The 20936-nt window shown below is 37.4% G+C and overlaps 1 protein-coding gene across 7 annotated transcripts in view; it reads left to right on the top strand.

Moving 5' to 3' along the window:
• NALCN (sodium leak channel, non-selective) overlaps positions 1-20936 on the top strand; it is a 365686-nt gene that overhangs the window by 68240 nt on the left and 276510 nt on the right. For all 7 annotated transcript variants that reach the window (XM_030813654.1, XM_030813651.1, XM_030813653.1 and 4 more), the window contains exon 7: positions 1198-1352. In XM_030813654.1, the coding sequence (XP_030669514.1) occupies positions 1198-1352 (155 nt within the window). The remainder of the gene's footprint in view (positions 1-1197; positions 1353-20936) is intronic.

Raw genomic sequence — 20936 nt, 5'->3', positions numbered from 1 at the left:
TTATGTCATTATCCACCTAAAGGATTCTAATATTCCTAGAGCTATCACTAAATCACCTCATAATCTCTCTTTCCTATGGGATACCTTGAGTTCCTTCCATTTCTCCTTATTTGTCTGGTTCTTTCTAAACTAGACACCTTCCAACACTCGGAAGGACAAGTATCATTGGTGAGTTTCATAGTATTCGTACCACACAGAAAATGATTTTCATCATGCAACATTGCTTAGAAGTGGGGAAGTAAAATTTGTGCCCACAGTGAGACAAGGATTTTGTGAATCACAATGACTCCTCAGACAAGTTAACGTTCTTTGCAAATCTGTAGAAAAATTCCTTCCTTTGCTTATCTGGGTCTCAGTCTGTAATGGCAAAAACCGTAATGGTGATAGTATTCTTATAAAGAGCTATTGTGGGGATGAATCAGATATCATTTGAGAATGTTTAATATGTAATTAATGTTATGAATATCATTTATGGATTATGAATCTTGAAACTATTCAGATGCACATACACAATTTTGCAAATAACATCATATATATATATATATATATATATATATATATAGAGAGAGAGAGAGAGAGAGAGAGAGAGAGACAGAGAAAGAGAAAATCTCTCAAGGTCTCTCATATATATATTACCAATTACCACAATTGGGTGGGCCAGAAAGATATGATTTTAGACAGACATGTCGCTTATAGCTCCTCATTTCTCATTCTTATATGTAGGCCAAATGATCTATCTTCGCTTCAGTCTGACCTGACTCTATGTTTCAAAGTGTGTGGTACAAATATTATTAACCTCATCAACAATGCTTGTCATCAGTGATTTGGTACCTACAACATAAGAGCAAGAAGGTCTCTCAAGGTCTCTCTTTCTCTCTCTCTCCCTCTCTAAACATATATATATGTATTCTCTTTGCTGTACTCTTAGAGAGAGAGAGAGAGAGAGAGAAGATCTCTCAAGGTCTTGCTCTGTTGCCCAGGCTAGAGTGCAGTGGCATGATCACAGTTCACTACAACCTCGAATCCCTGGGCTCAAGGGATTCTCCTGCCTATGCCTCCCAAAGTGCAACGATTACAGGCATGAGCAACCTCATCTGGCCAGATACATAGATATTAATGAAGAGTAATTACATTATTCATTGTAATCAACATTTGTGATTGTTGAAATTGTCTAACACTTTCATGTGTTGTTCACAGGAATGTAACCTGGAATAGTTTAGCTATTCCAGACACACACTGCTCACCAGAGCTAGAAGAAGGCTACCAGTGCCCACCTGGATTTAAATGCATGGACCTTGAAGATCTGGGACTTAGCAGGCAAGAGCTGGGCTACAGTGGCTTTAATGAGATAGGTCTGTCTTACTGGTAAAATACGTTTTAAGTTTCTATTTTATGATGTTTATGAAGTGGACAGAATAATTAAATAATTGATACTAATATTTTGACTCACTGTAGTATAGAAGAAATACAAATACAAATTTTAATTCTTTGCCTATTTTATAATATATTCTACCTGACAGTGCGTAGCATACATGCTGTGTACGTATATAGGCAGCAGTGTTTGTATGGAGTTACAGGTCTCTCATTTTTGACTATTTCGATTCTTAATAATAGCATTTAAAAATATTTGTTTGTTGAACAGGGTTCTGGGTTGTTGACTCAAAGATAAACAAAATTTAAGCCAGGCGTGGTGGCTCACGCCTCTAATCCCAGCACTTTGGGAGGCTGAGGTGGGCGGATCACGAGGTCAGGAGATCGAGACCATCCTGGCTAACACGGTGAAACCCTGTCTCTACTAAAAATACAAAAAAATTAGCCGGGCGTGGTGGCGGGCGCCTGTAGTCCCAGCTACTCAGGAGGCTGAGGCAGGAGAATGGCGTGAACCCAGGAGGCAGAGCTTGCAGAGAGCCGAGATCGTGCCACTGCACTCCAGACTGGGCGAGAGCGAGACTCCGTCTCAAAAAAAAAAAAAAAAAAAAGATAAAATTTGGTTTCCTTTCATATGTAACTATACCCTAATAGGCAAGGTAAGTCTTAAAAACTGTAATACTAGGTATTGATGAGTGCACTAGAGCTGAAAAGTGCTCCTTGATTAGAAGACAATTAATGAACTACTTAATGAATATGCATCAACTAAGTAATAAATGTATGGGAAATGCTTGTGCATGAAAACTATGTACTCAAATGTGTACATTCTTCTTGGCTTGCCTTATTAAGTCCTAAAATGTGCCATTACATACATAATGAAAGAACTTAGCATCTGCCATTTAGTTGATGTGATTGTATTTTTATAATTCCATGCAAGTTGCACATATTACATTATTAAAGCAAAACATGTATAATTCCAAACAAGTATTTTATGCCTTGAGAATTGTTATCAGAGTAATTTTTTAAACTAAAATTTCTTCAAGTGTCAGGCCCGCATGCTAAACCATAAAGTTACAGCTTTTAGATAGAATATAGTACTGAACGTGGGCTGATGGTATCTTTTTTAAAGTCAGTTTTGCAAATAACATCTCAAGTTTTCATCTTTATGTTTTAGTATTTCCTCATATTTTATCTCAAGCATTATAGTTAGATGGCATTCTTCCATCTCTTTTGACCAATAATATTATCTCCTGTTTCACAAAAATCCAGAAGCCAACTGATGTGAAGCAATTTCAATTTTCTATACTCTCTTAAACTAATCCAACTTGGTAATTAATCTTAAATCCTTCCCTCTCTCTCAAAAGTACAGCGGCGTCATGAATTATACCAATAACTTTTAGGCATGAGGAAGAAATCACAGATGGGTATGGGAGGCGAGATGTATAGGCTGATAGGCTGTGTGAAATAAGCTTCAGGAGTTCCAACAGCTGGGCATGACTAGAATGCATGCCTTATCAGAGTCTGCAGCTCTTTCTTTTAGGGTCTGAGTGTATCCATGTCTTCTATGGGGAGTGGTCACCATTCCAGGGTTAAGGTTGCCCTTACAGAAAATAGCCTCCAATTTTTAAAAATCATGTAGCTAAAGCACCTCACACCCTTACCATTTTTAATTCAACAGTTGTACCCAAATTCAAAATGCAGCATTATATTCAAGTTGATTCATCTTTCTTCACTCTGACTTACAATGGCTTTGCTTAATATAGGGTAGAATCTCTTTTTGAGAGAAAAAGTCTCCTTGTAGTGTGCTGGCTCGAGAGGACCAATTCTAGGAGGAAATTGCCTTGGAGGCAGTCGCCCCCTACTAAAGCAATTATGTTACTATAGCTGTACTGTTAATTTATCTCCCAGGGATTTAAGCTGCTTGAAAACAGGAAGTGCATCTTTTCATCTTCAAGTCTCCAGGGCACAGGGCTATGCCTGGCTCACAGGGAGCCCTCCACAAATATTTACTAATAGGCTCAACAAAGCGTATGTCCTTTTAATTCATTGGTAACCAGGCATGTTTGTATGAGGAGGTAGAGCCACAATAGAGAATTAAGTTGTTTTCTTGTTGTTCTTTTGCCTGATTTTGTCTGTTTTTGTTGGCAATATTCATTATTCCTCATGACTCCTTCCTTTCTATACAGGCTTAATTTCATCTGTTTGCTTATTTTTCCCAAATTCATCATCACTGTATGACTAATTGTTAGATAATGAAATGTTGATCTTGTACCATAACCAAAACATTTTTAAATGGTCATTATAATTTAGATTGAAATTGATAGCTACTTCCTGATATTATGTATCTCTGCAGATACACAAACTACTATATTTGAAAGTTCTTATGGAAACAAAAGACAATGTTTTGCCCAAAATGAGGAAAATAAAATATTTTATTAGACACATATGATCATCTCTTCATGCATGCCTCTGAATTTAAAACATAATTAGGTGCCTAATTATGCATATGAATTTGGCTAATATACTTGAATATGTAAGTAATTATGATTAGTTAAAAAGGAGCCCATTTCCTTTTCTTACTAATCAAATTACCATTCAAAACATGAATTTCAATTCACTTATAAAATTTCTGGCATAAGTAGGTTTATTTCTCATTAAGGTTTAACACTGATGATGTTGAAAAATTCAAATTTTAAAGTATATTAAAAGCCAGAGTCATGGAGTAGAAAAAATTACAAGGAACTTCTGTTGTAAGATTGAAGAGTAAAGACATCTTTGCCCCTTTGTGTCCCCAAAATCATCCAAATATCAAGAAGATTGAGAAACAGAAATGAAATTTTCATATTTAAGAAGTCTGAAAAACTGGACTGGGAGTCTAACAGAAAACTTCCAGAGAGGATTCTGCCTACTGTGGATATCAGACAGCACCGGCAGGATAGCCACATTCTAAGATAATGCATGTTCCTGGAGGAACAGAATCATCTCATATTTGAGTCAGGGAATCAGAGCAAAGGCTGATTGTGGAGGCTTACTAGGACCCCATGCAGCATCACAAAGCAGAGGCCCTCATTTCTGCAAGCAGTTGGTGGGGAGATAGAGTGGAGGGGACACAACTGCTTTGTGATGGGCCCCAACGCTGCTGATCTGGGTTGGCTAGAATGGGATAAAAGCTAAAGGGAAGGTTTTCATGGCCGCTATAACTTAGGATGACCTGGAGAGACTTTTAAAACACACAGATTCTCAAGCACCATCCTCATGTCAATTAAATCACAACCTTAGAGTGATACAAGGAATAGATGGCTTTTAAAGGCTCTCCAGGTGATTAATTTAAGTGCATGCAGAGTTAAGAACCACTGGACTAAAGAAACACATACATTGAGCAGTGGTTTGTAGCTCTCCTTGAAGAGGTCCTTCACATCCCTTGTAAGTTGGATTCCTAGGTATTTTATTCTCTTGGAAGCAATTGTGAGTGGGAGTTCACTCCTGATTTGGCTCTCTGTTTGTCTGTTATTGGTGCTTGTGATTTTTGCACATTAATTTTGTATCCTGAGACTTTGCTGAAGTTGCCTATCGTCTTCAGAAGATTTTGGGCTGAGACAATGAGGTTTTCTAGATATACAATCATGTCTTCAAGGAGAACTACAAACCACTGCTCAATGAAATAATAGAGGATACAAACAAATGGAAGAACATTCCATGCTCATGGGTAGGAAGAATCAATATCATGAAAATGGCCATACTGCCCAAGGTAATTTATAGATTCAGTGCCATCCCCATCAAGCTACCAATGACTTTCTTCACAGAATTGGAAAAAAACTACTTTAAAATTCATATGGAACCAAAAAAGAGCCAGCATTGCCAAGTCAATCCTAAGCCAAAAGAACAAAGCTGGAGGCATCACGCTACCTGACTTCAAACTATACTACAAGGCTACAGTAACCAAAACAGCACAGTACTGGTACCAAAACAGAGATACAGACCAATGGAACAGAACAGAGCCCTCAGAGATAATGCCACATATCTACAACTATCTGATCTTTGACAAACCCAACAAAAACAAGAAATGGGGAAAGGATTCCCTATTTAATAAATGGTGCTGGGAAAACTGGCTAGCCATATGTGGAAAGCTGAAACTGGATCCCCTCCTTACACCTTATACAAAAACTAATTCAAGATGGATTAAAGACTTAAATGTTAGACCTGAAACCATAAAAACCCTGGAAGAAAACCTAAGCAATGCCATTCAGGATGTAGGCGTGGGCAAAGACTTCATGTTTAAAACAACAAAAGCAATGGCAAGAAAAGCCAAAATTGACAAATGGGATCTAACTAAACTAAAGAGCTTCTGCACAGAAAAAGAAACTACCATCAGAGTGAACAGGCAACCTACAGAATGGGAGAAAATTTTTGCTATCTACTCATCTGACAAAGGGCTAATATCCAGAATCTACAATGAACTCAAACAAATTTTCAAGAAAAAAAAAACCCATCAACAAGTGGGCAAAGGATATGAACAGACATTTATCAAAAGAAGACATTTGTACAGCCAAAAGACACGTGAAAAAATGCTCATCATCACTGGCCATCAGAGAAATGCAAATCAAAACCACAATGAGATATCATCTCACACCAGTTAGAATGGCCATCATTAAAAAGTCAGGAAACAACACGTGCTGGAGAGGACTGTTGGTGGGACTGTAAACTAGTTCAACCATTGTGGAAGGCAGTGTGGCGATTCCTCAGGGATCTAGAACTAGAAATACCATTTGACCCAGCCATCCCATTACTGGGTATATACCCAAAGGATTATAAAACATGCTGCTATAAAGACACATGCACACGTATGTTTATTGTGACACTATTCACAATAGCAAAGACTTGGAACCAACCCAAATGCCCAACAATGATAGACTGAATTAAGAAAATGTGGCACATATACACCATGGAATACTATGCAGCCATAAAAAATGATGAGTTCATGTCCTTTGTAGGGACATGGATGAAGCTGGAAACCATCATTCTCAGCAAACTATCACAAGGACAAAAAACCAAACACCACATGTTCTCACTCATAGGTGGGAATTGAACAATGAGAACAGGTGGACACAGGAAGGGGAACATCACACACCGGGGCCTGTTGTGGGGTGGGGTGAGTGGGGAGGGATAGCATTAGAAGATATGCCTAATGTTAAATGACGAGTTAATGGGTGCGGCACACCAACATGGCACATGTATACATATGTAACAAACCTGCACATTGTGCACATGTACCCTAAAACTTAAAGTGTAATAATAATTTAAAAAAAAAGAAACACACACATACACACACACACCTATATTATAAAAACCTTCAATTCCATCTTGGTCCATTTTGGTTGTTATAACAAAATGTCGTAGAATCAGTGTCTCATAACCAAGAGAAATTTGTTTCTTAACAGTTCTAGAGGCTGGGAAGTCCAAGATCAAGACAGCAGCAGATTTCATGCCTGGTGAAGGCCCACTTCCTGGTTCATAGAATGGCACCTTTTCACTGTGTCCTCACGTAGTAGAAGGAGTAAGGGGTCTCTCTTGAACCTCCTTCATAAGGCTACTAATACCATTAATGTGGGCTCCACCTTCATGATCTAATCACACCCAAAGGTCCTACCTCCTGGTAGCATCACCCCCATGGGGGTTAGAAATTCAACAAATGAATTTGGGGAAACATCAGCATTCTGTCCATTGCACTATCCTACAACATTACCCTGATCCTCCCCAAAGTGAAACAGTGACAGATATCTGGTCTAACAAAAATTTATTTCAAAGATGAGTCATAATTGAAAGAATGAGGACCACATCTATAAAAATGTACTTTGAGGTACTATTAAAACTGAAAAAAATCATGATTGGGGGGAGGGGGGAGGGATAGCATTACGAGATATACCTAATGCTAAATGACAAGTTTATGGGTGCAACACACCAACATGGCACATGTATACATATGTAACAAACCTGCACGTTGTGCACATGTACCCTAAAACTTAAAGTATAATAATAATAAAATTTAAAAAAATCATGATATATAACTCTTAAAAACTTAGTAGGAAACAGAGCACTGAATTACAGATTCAAAGGATACAGCTTGTCTCAGTAAGTGAACATAGAACAGTCAACACTGAGACACATCTTAGTAAAATTGTTGGAAATCAAAGCTAAAGAAAACATTCATTAGGCATCCAGGAAAAAAAAGGTCAAGTTAGCTATAAGGAGGTACATCAGAGAGGCCTGAAACTTCATGTCAATATGGAGCTCTAGAATGTAATGGCACAATGCTCACAAATTCTTTAAGGAAAGAATGGGTCAAGTTCTTTCTGAATATTTTTGAAGAGGCAAGAACATAGAGACTATATTTTGCATGAAATCTTCTTGAAAACATTCAGCCAATCAAGAGTTTCTTATCATGAGCTAGTCTCTAATACCTATTTGTTTTAGGAACAAAGCTAATATAACTGTAGGATTTACAAAATACAATGTAAATATTACAAATTATGAATATCTAGAAGAGATAAGATGAAAACTGGGGGAGATAGTGTAATTATGTTGATATTCTTAATGTTCACTTTTAGCAGTTAAAAAAGTAACATTTATACAATATATGAAATGTATAATAGAGATATATGCATACTTGTCACGAGAATGCATGATAAACTCAGAAATTACTTTCTTTAGAAATAACCCAAAAATCCAAATAATGTTATCTATGACCATGTCCCAAAAAATCATTTCAATATAAGTAATAATATTGGAATAAATTCTTTCTAAATCTTGATAATAGTTCTCAAAAGAAAAGTAACAGTGTATTTTTTAACCTCTGAATAGAGTTATGCTATTAGCTGTAGCATGTTTAAAATTAATAGGGGCATATGACTCCCTTGTGGTAAAGTTTGCCTGAAGCACAGTTGTTCAAAAGAATAGCCCTGGGGTTTAGATCATGACTCCACTTTATATTAGTGTGACAGCCTTAGGAAAGTAATTAACTCTCTTGCCTCAATTTCCCCATCTAGGAAATGGGATAAGTGATAGACCTACCTTACAGAGTTAATGTAAAGAGCAACTGAGAAACTAGAGTTTCTGTGTAGCATAGAACTGTGTAGCATAGAACAAACACAGAATGAGCTAGAAATTGGGATGCACGGCAAAATATGAATGTATCTCTGTGTTATTTGAGGGAAAATGGCGTAATAATAAGGGAGGGCAGGACATAGATGTTTTCACACTCACACACCGCATCTGATATGATTCCCTTTGTTTACAGACATTAACTGTGCAGATTTTTCAGTATCTTATGCAAGGGAGAGGCATTGGGGCAGGGGCACAGTGTTTTTTGTTTGTTTGAGATGGAGTCTCGGTCTGTCGCCCAAGCTGGAGTGCAGTGGCACGATTTTGGCTCACTGCAACCTTTGCCTCCTGGGTTCAAGCAATACTCCTGCCTCTGCCTCCCAGTTAGCTGGGACTACAGGTGCCCGTCACCATGCCTGGTTATTTTTTTTGTATTTTTAGTAGAGACGGAGTTTCACCGTGTTAGCCAAGATGGTCTAGATTTCCTGACCTCGTGATCCACCCGCCTCGGCCTCCAAAAGTGCTGAGATTACAGGCTTCAGCCACCGCACCCGGCCGGGGCACAGTGTTCTTAACCTTGCATCTTGCCTATGTTAACTCATATCTCCCATTTCATTGTATTCCAATCAATGACTAGCATTCTGGAAGGCAAATTTTTGGTGATGTTTGGTCTTTATTCATCAATTATTCCTCTCCCCTCTCACAAATGTCCTCACTTCTGTGCTTGTACCAATCTCTCTAGAATCTGATCAACATTTAGCCCATGTCATTGAATTTTCTACAGTTTGATGAAGCATCATGCGTATGTTTAATTTTATTTATTTATCCCTATACATTCGAATTTGTGACTCCTGGATTTGAGCCTCTCCCTTTCAGCAGCCTTTCAACAGGTGCTCCTTCCACAGAGTCTAAGCAAACCACCAGCTGGGGCATTGAGCAGAAGGTACAGCCATGCTGTGACATGCAGGGGCTCCAGCACTAAGTGATTTATTTTCTGACCTCCTCTAATTCCCTGAGCCACGTGACGACTGAGATACTGGTTATTTCTGTCTCTTTCTTCCATTTATGAACCTTTCCATCTTTATTTCTGGAGAGCTTTCCTGCGACTCCTTCCTAAGGACCCCCAACTAACTCATCCCCGCTAAGACGGTAGCCTGTGCACTCAAGATCTCACACACTCCCCATGTTGCGAGCTTCCTGAGTAGCAGACATAATCTAAAGGACATCTTGCAAAATCACAAAATGTATTTAGCAGACATTGAGATTCCGTGATTGCAGTATGGGTGGCGAGGTGGGTAGGAATCATACAGTGGAAAGGTTTGGGGATTGACAACATACTAAAAGCCACACTGTCGATGTGACACAAAATCACAGCAACTTACCCTATTTAGAAAATTTGTCTTCCCTTTTCTGAATACTTACCCCACTTTCAGTTCTTACTTCCGCTGTTCCCACTTGCTCATAAACATATGAGACATAAAAGCTGAGACATAAAAGAGGCGACACTGTGATTTTCTGTAATAGCACTGGAAATGAAATTACAGAAGTTTAGAGCTGGAACAGATAATGCAGTCATGCGTTTTACCCACACAGGTGGGGATCTGAGAGTCAGAGTGAGTGGGATTAGAGTTGCACAGAACTCCGGGCAGAGGCAGGCTGAACTCACTTCTCCAGATTTGCAGATGTCCACCATACTTGCTGTTTCCACCAAACCGTCTTACAACTCAAAATAGTGTTTAAGAAGAAAATTCAAAAATAATTTGCAAAGCTTAGTTTTATTCTTAATTTTCTAGTAGAATGTTAGCATTATTTCCCTTTAGTGAAATGCTGATGGGGAAGACCATTATCCAAACAGAGGTGATGTGCCAGTTAGAAAGAAAGCAACACAAAATATATCGTATATGGGAAATAAATCACAGCAAAAAAAACACCATGGAACTGGTGATTCCTTGTCATGACATTTTAAAAGAAAGTAAAACATCTGGTTCAAGAGATGAGAACAAAACTATTCAGGTGGTGGTTTGAACCCTTCATTCATTATACAGTCAGGTAAAAAATAAAACATGTTCAGTTTGGACTAAACAACCTAATGAATGTCATTGGATGGTAAAACTCATCCTGGGAAGTCACTTAGGAAGTAAATCGCTGTCATGCATTTTTTATTAGTCTTCAGAATCATCAGAATAAATGACAAAAGCCCATTTTCAAAAAAATCCAGAATAAATGAAATTCAACTGAAACAGCTTATAGCAGAGGAAGCCCACAAGCAAGATAAACTATAAATCAAGACATTCTGAAAATAACTAATAGAAAAGACATACAACATATGCCCTTAACACTACACGAGCTGTATATAGTGGATCGCTTTGCCTATTCTCTATATACAAAAGTCAAACGTAAAGCCAGGAAATAATAAACACTATGTTCTTATGGTGACTAATTGTCCATCAGACAGTCGTTACTTTTGTAATTACTGTCATTACTTAGGACAACTGTTGTTATCATTTATTGATTGCACATTATGTGCCTGGCACCAGTGAAAAGGTTTTCCATCCATTGTGTTTTTAATCCTCAAAATAAGCCCATGAGGTATCATTATCCCTCAGTTGATGAATGGGGAGAATGAGATGAGCAAGAATGAACTCTCCCAGAGCCTCTTACCAGCCGCATTTGGAAGCCACGTCTTGCTGCCCTGTGTGCTGAGGCTGAAGCCTGTGCTCTTGATCTACAAACTACTACTTTACCAGAGAAGTCAGCTATGAGTAACCTTCATTCCTGTGGCTTCTCAGGACACCTGGTCCATTATAAAGTCTCATTATGATGATAGAAGAAACACATCTTCCAAAACAGTGACCTGCCATAGTGGCATATCCTGCAACATGGTGACCTCCCTCTTGTCCTGAAGTCTTTAGACAAGTCTTAGACAAAAGAATAAGTGTGGGCTGGGTGCAGTGGCTCAAGCCTGTAATCCAAGCACTTTGGGAGGCTGAGACAGGCAGATCACCTGAAGTCAGGAGTTCAAGACCAGCCTGGGCAACGTAGTGAAACCCTGTCTCTACAAATATACAAAAATTAGCCAGGCATGATGGTGGGTGCCTGTAATCCCAGCTACTCGGGAGGGTGAGGCAGGAGAATCGCTTGAATCTGGGAGGCAGAGATTACAGTAAGCCGTGATTGAGCCACTGAACTCCAGCCTGGGCAACAGAGCAAGACTCTGTCTCAAAAAATAAATAAATAAATAAATAAATAAATAAATAAATAAATAAATAAATAAAGAGTAAATGTGAAGGAATGTGACGCCCACTGCAAACTGATGGCCCCTTAAGGGGTTGGTCTCTGGCTTTAAGTCTAGTCCCTTGTATTCTGTATTCTGTGGGACAGAGAGTTGGTGCATAGTATATGTTAGTTGAATGAAAGAATATAAATATTAAAAAATGTACCTTGGAGGCAATGCAGTTTTATAAGCTACTGAGCTATAAACATCTGGGCAAGGATTAGAGATAATGCCAGAAAAAATTAGTAAATACTACTTTTGATGTAAAATTAGATGGTAGACACATCATGGCTAGAGATGTGGGAGAGAACTTAGCAAGCGAAAGAAAATATGCTATTTGGTATATTTTAGTAAGTTTTATGTGCATTTGAGCTAAGTTCAAAATGCCATGATAAGCCATGTGTTTGCTATATGTAATTTATAGCTACATGTGTTAATTTCTGTTGTGTATTTGAATTTACTTCCTTTGAGATATGAATATTTAAATTTGCTTACTAAATTATCACAAATTAACCAACAAATTTATCTGAGATGATTTTGGAAATCCACATTAATTAATTTCTTTATTAGAATGTGACATAAACAGTATTTACCTTATTAGTTTTCTTTACAAAAAAATTATAAAGCTTTTCTATATATATATATCCTCCTTAAAATATTAGATAAGAAAACTACAAGTCGTCACCTCCACAGGAGTTAAAATGTGGATTTTGGATGCTTAGAACAAATTTAAGATGATGACTTGTAATATTCGTGAATTTTTTTGGCAAAAATAAATTAATTGGGCCTTTCAAGAAAATGCAGAAAACTAAGGTAAAGGGTGATTGAGTCTGCCAGATTTCCTATATCCCCAACTCACTTCTGAAGAACATTATTATGAGTACTGAAATTTGGGACTGGTATTTTTTTACAAGGAGAAATATACTGTAGCTGTTATTTACTTTTGTAGTATTTTTCTTCTTTGAATTTGGGTGGTATTGACTATAAGCTATGGACTCAGCTCCCTGTGTGGGTCATAAATCAGTTTTATTAAATATTGATTTAGAAATATCAGTTATTATTTTCATTGCTGGTGGAGTTCTGTGCTTCGGACTCTACCCCTGTATCTTGCTGAAATAGGATTGACAATGGATCCACTTACACAGGTCCAGTGTTTTAGTTTTAACACAGGATTTGCTTGACTTTGAAATAACTTTCTATATCTTTTTCTATTCGTATTCTATTATTTTTATAATTTGTCTCTTATTACATCTGATGTTAAATATGGACATAAAATATGATGAAAGAAAATTACTTTTGTTCAAATTATAATGGGATGTAAATTGAACTTTGTTGATGCTGCTGCTAAAAATTGATTCATCAGAGTTAAATGATATTAAACCATATTTCATGCTACTGTATGTGATATCAGATGAGAACTTTACAAATGAATAGAAAACAGGAAGTTACGTATCTACAACCATGATTTATTACAGAATGTACACTTTTACTGCAGTCATAAAAGAAAAAGCCCAGTAAAGACTTATTTGTAAAATATGTAATTGAGATTTATAATGCTTTCAAAAAAAAAAGCACCAAAGTGTTTGTTTTGATGCATTTATCTTGATGTTTACTGTTGCCATAGGAATTACTTATTGATTTTTTTTGAAAACAAATATGGAAGAGAGAACTAAGGCAATAGAATTCAACTAAAAGGGCTTCATCTATGATAATTCTGTTTGCTCTGATAAAAATTCCTTTATCATGGAACAAGGAAAACCTGACATATTTTTGTTGAGTCGAGGACAAGATCAAGAAACATCATATGAGGAATATTTGTGAAAACGCTTAGCCAAATGCAAGGAGTTTTATCCTTGTATCTTGAATCATAAGTGCCCCTAGGTTACATGGAATGTGTGCTTGAGGATTTTTAAAGGGACTGTCTTTAGGTTTCTCAGGTTCTCAAATAGGGCCACAGACTGACTTAAACTGAAATTAGATGTACAGATATTATTCAGAATGTTAGGAAGAAATGAGTTTAAAGGCAGAAATTGCAGGCATGATTTTTTAAAAATAAGGTTGTCCATTGTCTGCTGAAAGATGTTTAGGAGTTTTTGTTGAATGGATGAGAAAAGACAGTGACTAGAGGAGTTTTTCATCAGACAGTGAAAGGAAATTTTAAAAGTAAATTTTGGAGAGCATAAAGTGATGATTTATTTCATGTTATACATAGAAGACAATGTTCACTGGAAATATCTAGTGGATTCCAAGAAATTAGCATTTTTATGGTTGTATTTTAAACATTTATAAGTTTAAAAAGTAGTACTTCAAATAATGTAAGAGATTTAATGATTTAAGAAAGTAATAAATTCTGCCATATATAATTCCCTCCCTCCTTCCCTCTCTTCCTTCCTTTTCTCATTTCTTCTTCCCTCTTTGTAAGTTTCATGGTATGTTATAAAATGTTTTTCATTCTTCCCTTACTGATAGACATTTAAGTGGTTTTCAGTCTTTCCCTGCAGTAAGTAACGCTGTGTTGAATACAGGCATATATACATTCTGTGCTCATGTGTTATTATGCTTTAGAACAGATTCCTAGAAACAATTTCTGGGTGAAAGGATATGCACATTTTTAATATAAGAGATAGCTGGCGGTTTACTTTTTAAAAAGATAAGGATTCATAGTACTGACCTTATTGCGTGAGTGAATTTTTATAAATACAAGGTATTCTTTTTCAATATGCATAAATATTGAAGGCAAAAAATAATGTAGGCATTTCGTATTCTGTACTCTGTACTCTTCTGAACACTGGCAGTCCATTCTCTTCTTGAATGTATGTGTTCATCCCATTCTTCCTGGAATGCCTCTCTCCATTCTCTTCTTGAATGTATACGTTCATCCCATTCTTCCTCGAATGCCTCTCTCCTACTCCCCCCATCTCCTATGACTCACCTTTCAGGATCTACTCAGGTAAGTTTCCCATGATCTGCCAGCAGCACTCATCTCCCTTCTATCCGAACTATGATAGTAAGGTTTGTGCATCAAAGTTGACACTTCGTTACTTCGTTCTACATGTGTCCCACCGTCTGGGAGTGTGTGTGCATGCACACACGTGCGTGCCTGTGTGTGTTTTACCCTTATCTTCTGGATTAGTTCATTAGACCCAGTTGTCTCAGGTGGAAGCAGAGCCTCAGGCACTTCTTTTGATGTCTTTTCTCACTCTCATTGAACTCGGTATATACTTGAGGACTGGCTGATCACATTTATGAGAATTTTATATTTGATAGATTGCCTTTTGAAAATCATCATTCTGTAGAAATTTAGTCATTGAAAATTTAAATCAAATTCAAATACAACTTTAGGTTCTAATTTCACTGTTCGCTTGAACGTATGACTTCTCTGTTAAGCCAGATACTCACGTGAAACAAATGTGAATAGACTAGCATGGAAATCGTGTATGGACAGTCAAGGAAACTTTCTCTGCTGGTGACAGCAGCCTGCAGAACATAATTCCCTGGACACTCTATGAAATCAAATCAGTTTTATCAACTAATCAGTAGGAGCAAAAAATAATAATAGTGTTATTTAGGAAAGCCCTAACACAGCTCTTACCTCAAGGCTAATGAAGACCTGACCCTGGAACTCGAGGGGCTTCCATGTTCCAGCTTGTGAGCCCTGCTTAGCCAAAACCCTGCTGAAGAGGGAAGAGCCTTCTTCTCTGGAGAGAAAGCCCCCAGCCTTTGACAAAGTGCTTCTAGCCTGAGCCATGTGGGCTATGAAAAAGAAGTTAGTCATCCTGAGCAGTCACTGGACAGTGGAGACAGCCCATCCATTTTTCTCCCTTATTCTTCCCTACCCCTCAGCTCTCACCCCCTTAGGACTTGGGATTCTGGAATCATAAGAGCAAAATATTCTAAATATACTAAAACATGCTAAATAACTTAAATACACTAAATAAAATTAAAACTAAAATAAACATATTAGAATAAATCATGAATGGCTAATAAATATAAGCTGCCACCATTAAAACAAAAATAACAACCACTACCACAATTGCTACTATAAAGATTATTATTGATCAGATTTATTTTTAGATAAGTAGAAAAGTGAGATGTATTTCTATTTTTCTGAGAATGGAAGCATTCTTAAAGAATATGAGATGCTTCTCACAGTACGCAGAAGAATGAGATGTATTCATAAATAATATATTCAACAAACAGTTATTTTGCACTTACTCTATATAGGTACTGAAAATAGAATGATGTAAATAAATATGAACATCCCTCAAACAGAGATGCTAAAATAAAACAAGAAGTGAAGGTGAAATAAATTCAGAAGAAAGGATGGATCATTAACTTGTAGTAGTTCTTACAGCCATGTGCTGGATGCAGGTGTGCCTGTCTGAGTGTGTGCGTGTGCGCATACATTGCTTCCAAACTTTTTTTTACTATGACTTTGTTAAAGTGAAGCGTGAGCACTCCACATTTGCTGCAAGTCTCACTTCCCCTATTTCCTTTATTTCTCACATTTATGTAACTTGTCTAACCTCTGAAACAAATGTTTTTATTAGTTCTGGTAATGCAGAATAATCTTTAGAGAATTACGTTTTTATTTTTGCTTTTGTTAAATAAGATCTACAGTAGCATAAATTAAGTGTGCCACCTTCATTTTGTAGTTAGCTAAATATTTCTGCTTCCTGTGTACTTTTTCTGAAAATTGCTTTAATTTATCTTATTTTTGATAATTAGCTTCAATGAGTACAGAATTCTCCTTTGGTATTGATTGGACATAAAACCTGAGATATTTTCGTTGTATTCTGGAATCTATTACTGCCAATAACAAGCCTACTGTGAGTCTAATTTTAAGGCTTTCCTTTTTTTTTTGATTTTGTGAATTTGGGTTTTTTTTAACATTGTTTTTCTCTGGTAGTTTTTAAGATTTACCGTTTGTCTTTGCTGTCTTATGGTCTTAGTATCCTATGCTTAGGCATGGATTTTTATTTTTTATCTACTGTGAATTCATTGTCTGCATATGAGACTCATGCCTTTCTTCAATTCTGGAAGGTTTTTAGATATTATCTTCTCATACCAGCTCTCTTCTCCATTCTCTCTATTCTTTATTTTCTGGAACACTGATTAATATTTGTTTTTATCATATATTTCTTATTCTATCCTCCATGTCTTTAAATCTTGCTTTCTAACTTCCCTCTATTTTCTTGACTTGCTCTTGTTACCACACAATGGGTGGGTTCAGTTGCTTGGCAGGTGGCAGTCCAATGACCACAACCAAGGAGGGTTTAACGAAGGGATTTCATTACTGGCAACAAGTAAGTAGAACACTGGGGATAGTTCCCAAAGCAGTGGCTCCCCAGACACAGGTGGAAACAGGGCTTTGTGGGGGCTGCTTAGCTGAGTCACTGTACGCAGAGGTGGAGTGCACGCAGGCACAGCTGTTGTTCATGCTTCTTCATATGTTGCCCATACAGAAAATGGCACATAAGCTCTTCCCTGGGCAGAGCATTTAGTATGGTAAGGCGAAGAGGTCTCCAAAGTTCATCTCCAGCTCAGGCATCCCCGGATGCCTGGGACCAGTTTTTTGTGTGTTTGTTGTTTGTTTTGCAGGGGCTCGGCTTCTTCCTAGAACATTTTTAAACAACAGAAACTCAAGGTGCAACAGTTAAAAGTGGATACTTCTTCACAGTGTGTACCCAAAAACCCAGGGACCCTGGGTTATACTCTTGATCCTTGATTAGATGCACAAGGAATCTTCTGTCATTCTCCATCCCTCCAAGAGTTGTTTACATATTTTCAAGCTCAAATTCTTTGCTGAACTCTTAATTTTCTCTCAGTGTGTCTAGACTGCTATTTATTTAGCAAATTTTCAATTCCAACATCTATAATTTTTATACCTAATATTTCTATTTAATTCTGTTTCAAACCTGCCTGTTCTTTTATCTTAGATTCCTGTTCTTGCTGTTTTCTTTCTAATCTTTTCTTCGTCTCACCAAACATTTTAAACATGCTTATTTTAGAATTTGTTTCTAATGCTTCCGTCTTTTCTAACTCTCCTTTACAATAGTTCATTTTCTTATGTGGTTTATAATATTGGCTATGAGCTCATTGCCACTGGCTATGAGCTCCTTTTTCAGGGGTACTCTGGCCTGAACTATGACTGGGGTTGTGTTTGCTGCAGTTTCATGGATATCAACCATTCTTACTGATACTCGTGTTACTTTTGTGGCTTAAAGAATATATTAGTCTGTTCTCATGCTGCTAATAAAGACATACTTGAGACTGGGTAATTTATAAAGAAAAAGATTTAATAGATTCACAGTTCCACATGGCTGGGGAGGCCTCACAATCATGGCACAAGGTGAAGAAGTAAAGGCATGTCTTACATGGTGGCAGGCACATCTTACATGGGGGCAGGCAAGAGAGCCTGTGCAGGGAAACTGCCCTTTATAAAACCATCAGATCTCGTGAGGCTTATTCACCATCATGAGAACAGCACAGGAAAGACCCGCCCCCATGATTCAATTACCTCCCACTGAATCTCTCCCACGACACATGGGGATTATGGGAGCTACAGTTCAAGATGACATTTGGGTGGAAACACAGCTAAACCATATCAGGGAAGGAGAGGTCCTTGAACTATTTGCATTATGGGGGCACTGTAAAATTAGACTACACACTTCAGTTGGCCCAGGTCTTGGATTCTGATTTCTCTAAGGAGACTCTTTTGCCCCACATGGATCTGGACAGAAGTCAAGCAACATTCCGCTTTTTTCCTGAGCTGGAGGCCAGGGTTCTTCCAGTCCAGATAAAATGCAGAACAATCCTTTGTAACTCCCAGCTTTGTGGAGACACCTCAGCTCCAACCTCCTGTCTTGTATAAGGTGCCTCCCAACTCCTCTCCCTATTGGGACCCAGAAGCCCTGAAGATTTATATTGACTCCAAGCACATCTGTGAACCATTTGGCTTCAGCTGCTGCTGACAGCTCTCATTTTATATTCTCACAAACTCTCTGACCACTGGATAGTTTGCTCATGTAGCTTTGAGATAATTTATACAGTCAAAACTTACTCTCTTTTATCTATTTCCTTGTGTTGATTTGGCATAGGGTGAGGAGGGTAAGGGAAAAAGGTGTCTAAATAAGCATAGTCCAACACATTGACCTAAAGCCTATGTGTGTGTGTGTGTGTGTATATATATATATATATATATATATATATATATATATATGCTGCTAATTATATATATATATATAATTTTTTTGGAAACAGTCTTTCTGTTGCTGGAGTGCAGTGGCATGATCTCAGCTCACTGCAGCCTCCTCCTCCCAGGTTCAAGCAATTCTCATGCCTCAGCCTCCCAAGTAGCTGGGACTACAGGCACACATCACCACGCCTGGCTAATTTTTGTATTTTTAGTAGAGACAGGGTTTCACCATTTTGGCCAGGCTGGTTTAGAACTCCTGACCTCAGGTGATCTGCCCACCTCAGCCTCCCAAAGTGCTGGGATTACAGGTGTGAGCCACTGTGTCCAGCCTATGTTTTTATATTTTTACAATTCCCATGTAATGATGCAATTTCCCTTTCTTTGATATGATGCATCTATGATTTTATATTCTATATGTATTTTTATACTTATATATAAAATGCATTTTATTAATTATTAGTTCTTAAAACTTGGTATTTCCATGAACTTTTAATTTTACAAATATTCCATTTCAATGTTATTATTTTTATTATTTTTTGCTGCTGAATAGTTATGCCAGCCTCTGTGCAGCCTGGGAAGACAACACACCAACAGTCAATTTGTGTAAAGACAAAATAATATTAGAGAAGAAGAGAATGAGACAAGACTGCAAATCAGCAATGGTAATTATTGAGTACTGAGAACAATTCCAGTGGGTTAAGATTTGGGGTGCTTAAGCTTCTTAATATTAATTGCAACAAATATTCAAATGCTTTCACTTTCCATACAAGTACTTAAGCAAATAAGCAAAATATGAAATAAAAACCCTAATTCAGAATTACCTAAATATAAAACAAGTAAATTGTCCTAGGCAATTCTTACCATCTTATGTCCAGTAAAACAATAACCTATATTTGTGCATACAGATATATTATTTCATTTAAAAACCAGCGGTGACTCTAAATCTTGACACCAAATTGAAGTTGAACTGAAAGAGGCTTTCCTGGAAAGATACTTGGGAGCCTTACATTGTATGTAAGGAAAGTCACCTAGTCCTCACATCAACCCCAGGTGTGACATGTTATTAACTCATTCTAATGGTACAGATGTTGAGATGCAGAGAACAGAAGCAGCTCTTAGGGGACAGAGACAGGGCTCAGTGATGATTATATTCACCTGTCACGGAGTACAGCTACAATAGTGAGTATTCTGTGGATGGTCCTATCCAGATAAAAGAAGGAATTGGTTTCAGGACATAGTCTGCATCTTACTAGGTGTGGGTTGTTGGACAAGTTGCTTAACCTCTTCTGCCCTGTAAAATAGGGATAAAAATGGTACATATCTCAGAGTGTCATAGGAAGACTAAATTAGACTATTCTCATCCTCACACCTAATGAGTTCTCAATGTTTAACTGATTATAATTATCTTTACTAGATACATAATTAAGTAAATAAATTAATGAATTATAGAGCAAATAATCATAGTGTCATACAGACAGAAAGTGGGAAAAATAGGAGACAAACCAATGTCTATATTCATTCCTTGGCATTCGATTTAGATTACCTCCTTTTAGTCTGGCAAAACACTCATGATTATACAATGTAATTTTAAAATATACAGTACTTTTCTGGGTGTGGTGGTGCATGCCTGTGGTCCCAGCTACTTGGGAGGCTGAGATGGGAGGATGGCTTAAGCCTGGGAAGCAGAGGTTGCAGTGAGCCAAGATCACGCCACTGCACTCTAGCCTGGGCTGTAGAATGAGACATTGTCTCAAAAAAGAAAAAAAAAAAAATACAGTACTCACATTTTCCTATGCTAGTATATTCTGTATTCACTGGTATATTCTCTCTTGCATGGAGACTTTCATTGGGAATAAAATGTTTAAAACTATATTACTATTTTTTGCACTGCTTTGAGATACTACCAGCAAAACTATTTCTAAGCTGAGATGCTTTGTCCTGGCAGGACTTCTAAAGAGTTAAAGCAATGCCGTAGCTGTGTATTTACAACTGACTAGA

The sequence above is a fragment of the Nomascus leucogenys genome, chromosome 5 (genome assembly GCF_006542625.1).
Source record: "Nomascus leucogenys isolate Asia chromosome 5, Asia_NLE_v1, whole genome shotgun sequence".
In the NCBI taxonomy this organism is placed as follows: Eukaryota; Metazoa; Chordata; class Mammalia; order Primates; family Hylobatidae; genus Nomascus; species Nomascus leucogenys.
This window is presented reverse-complemented; position numbering and strand designations above follow the sequence as displayed.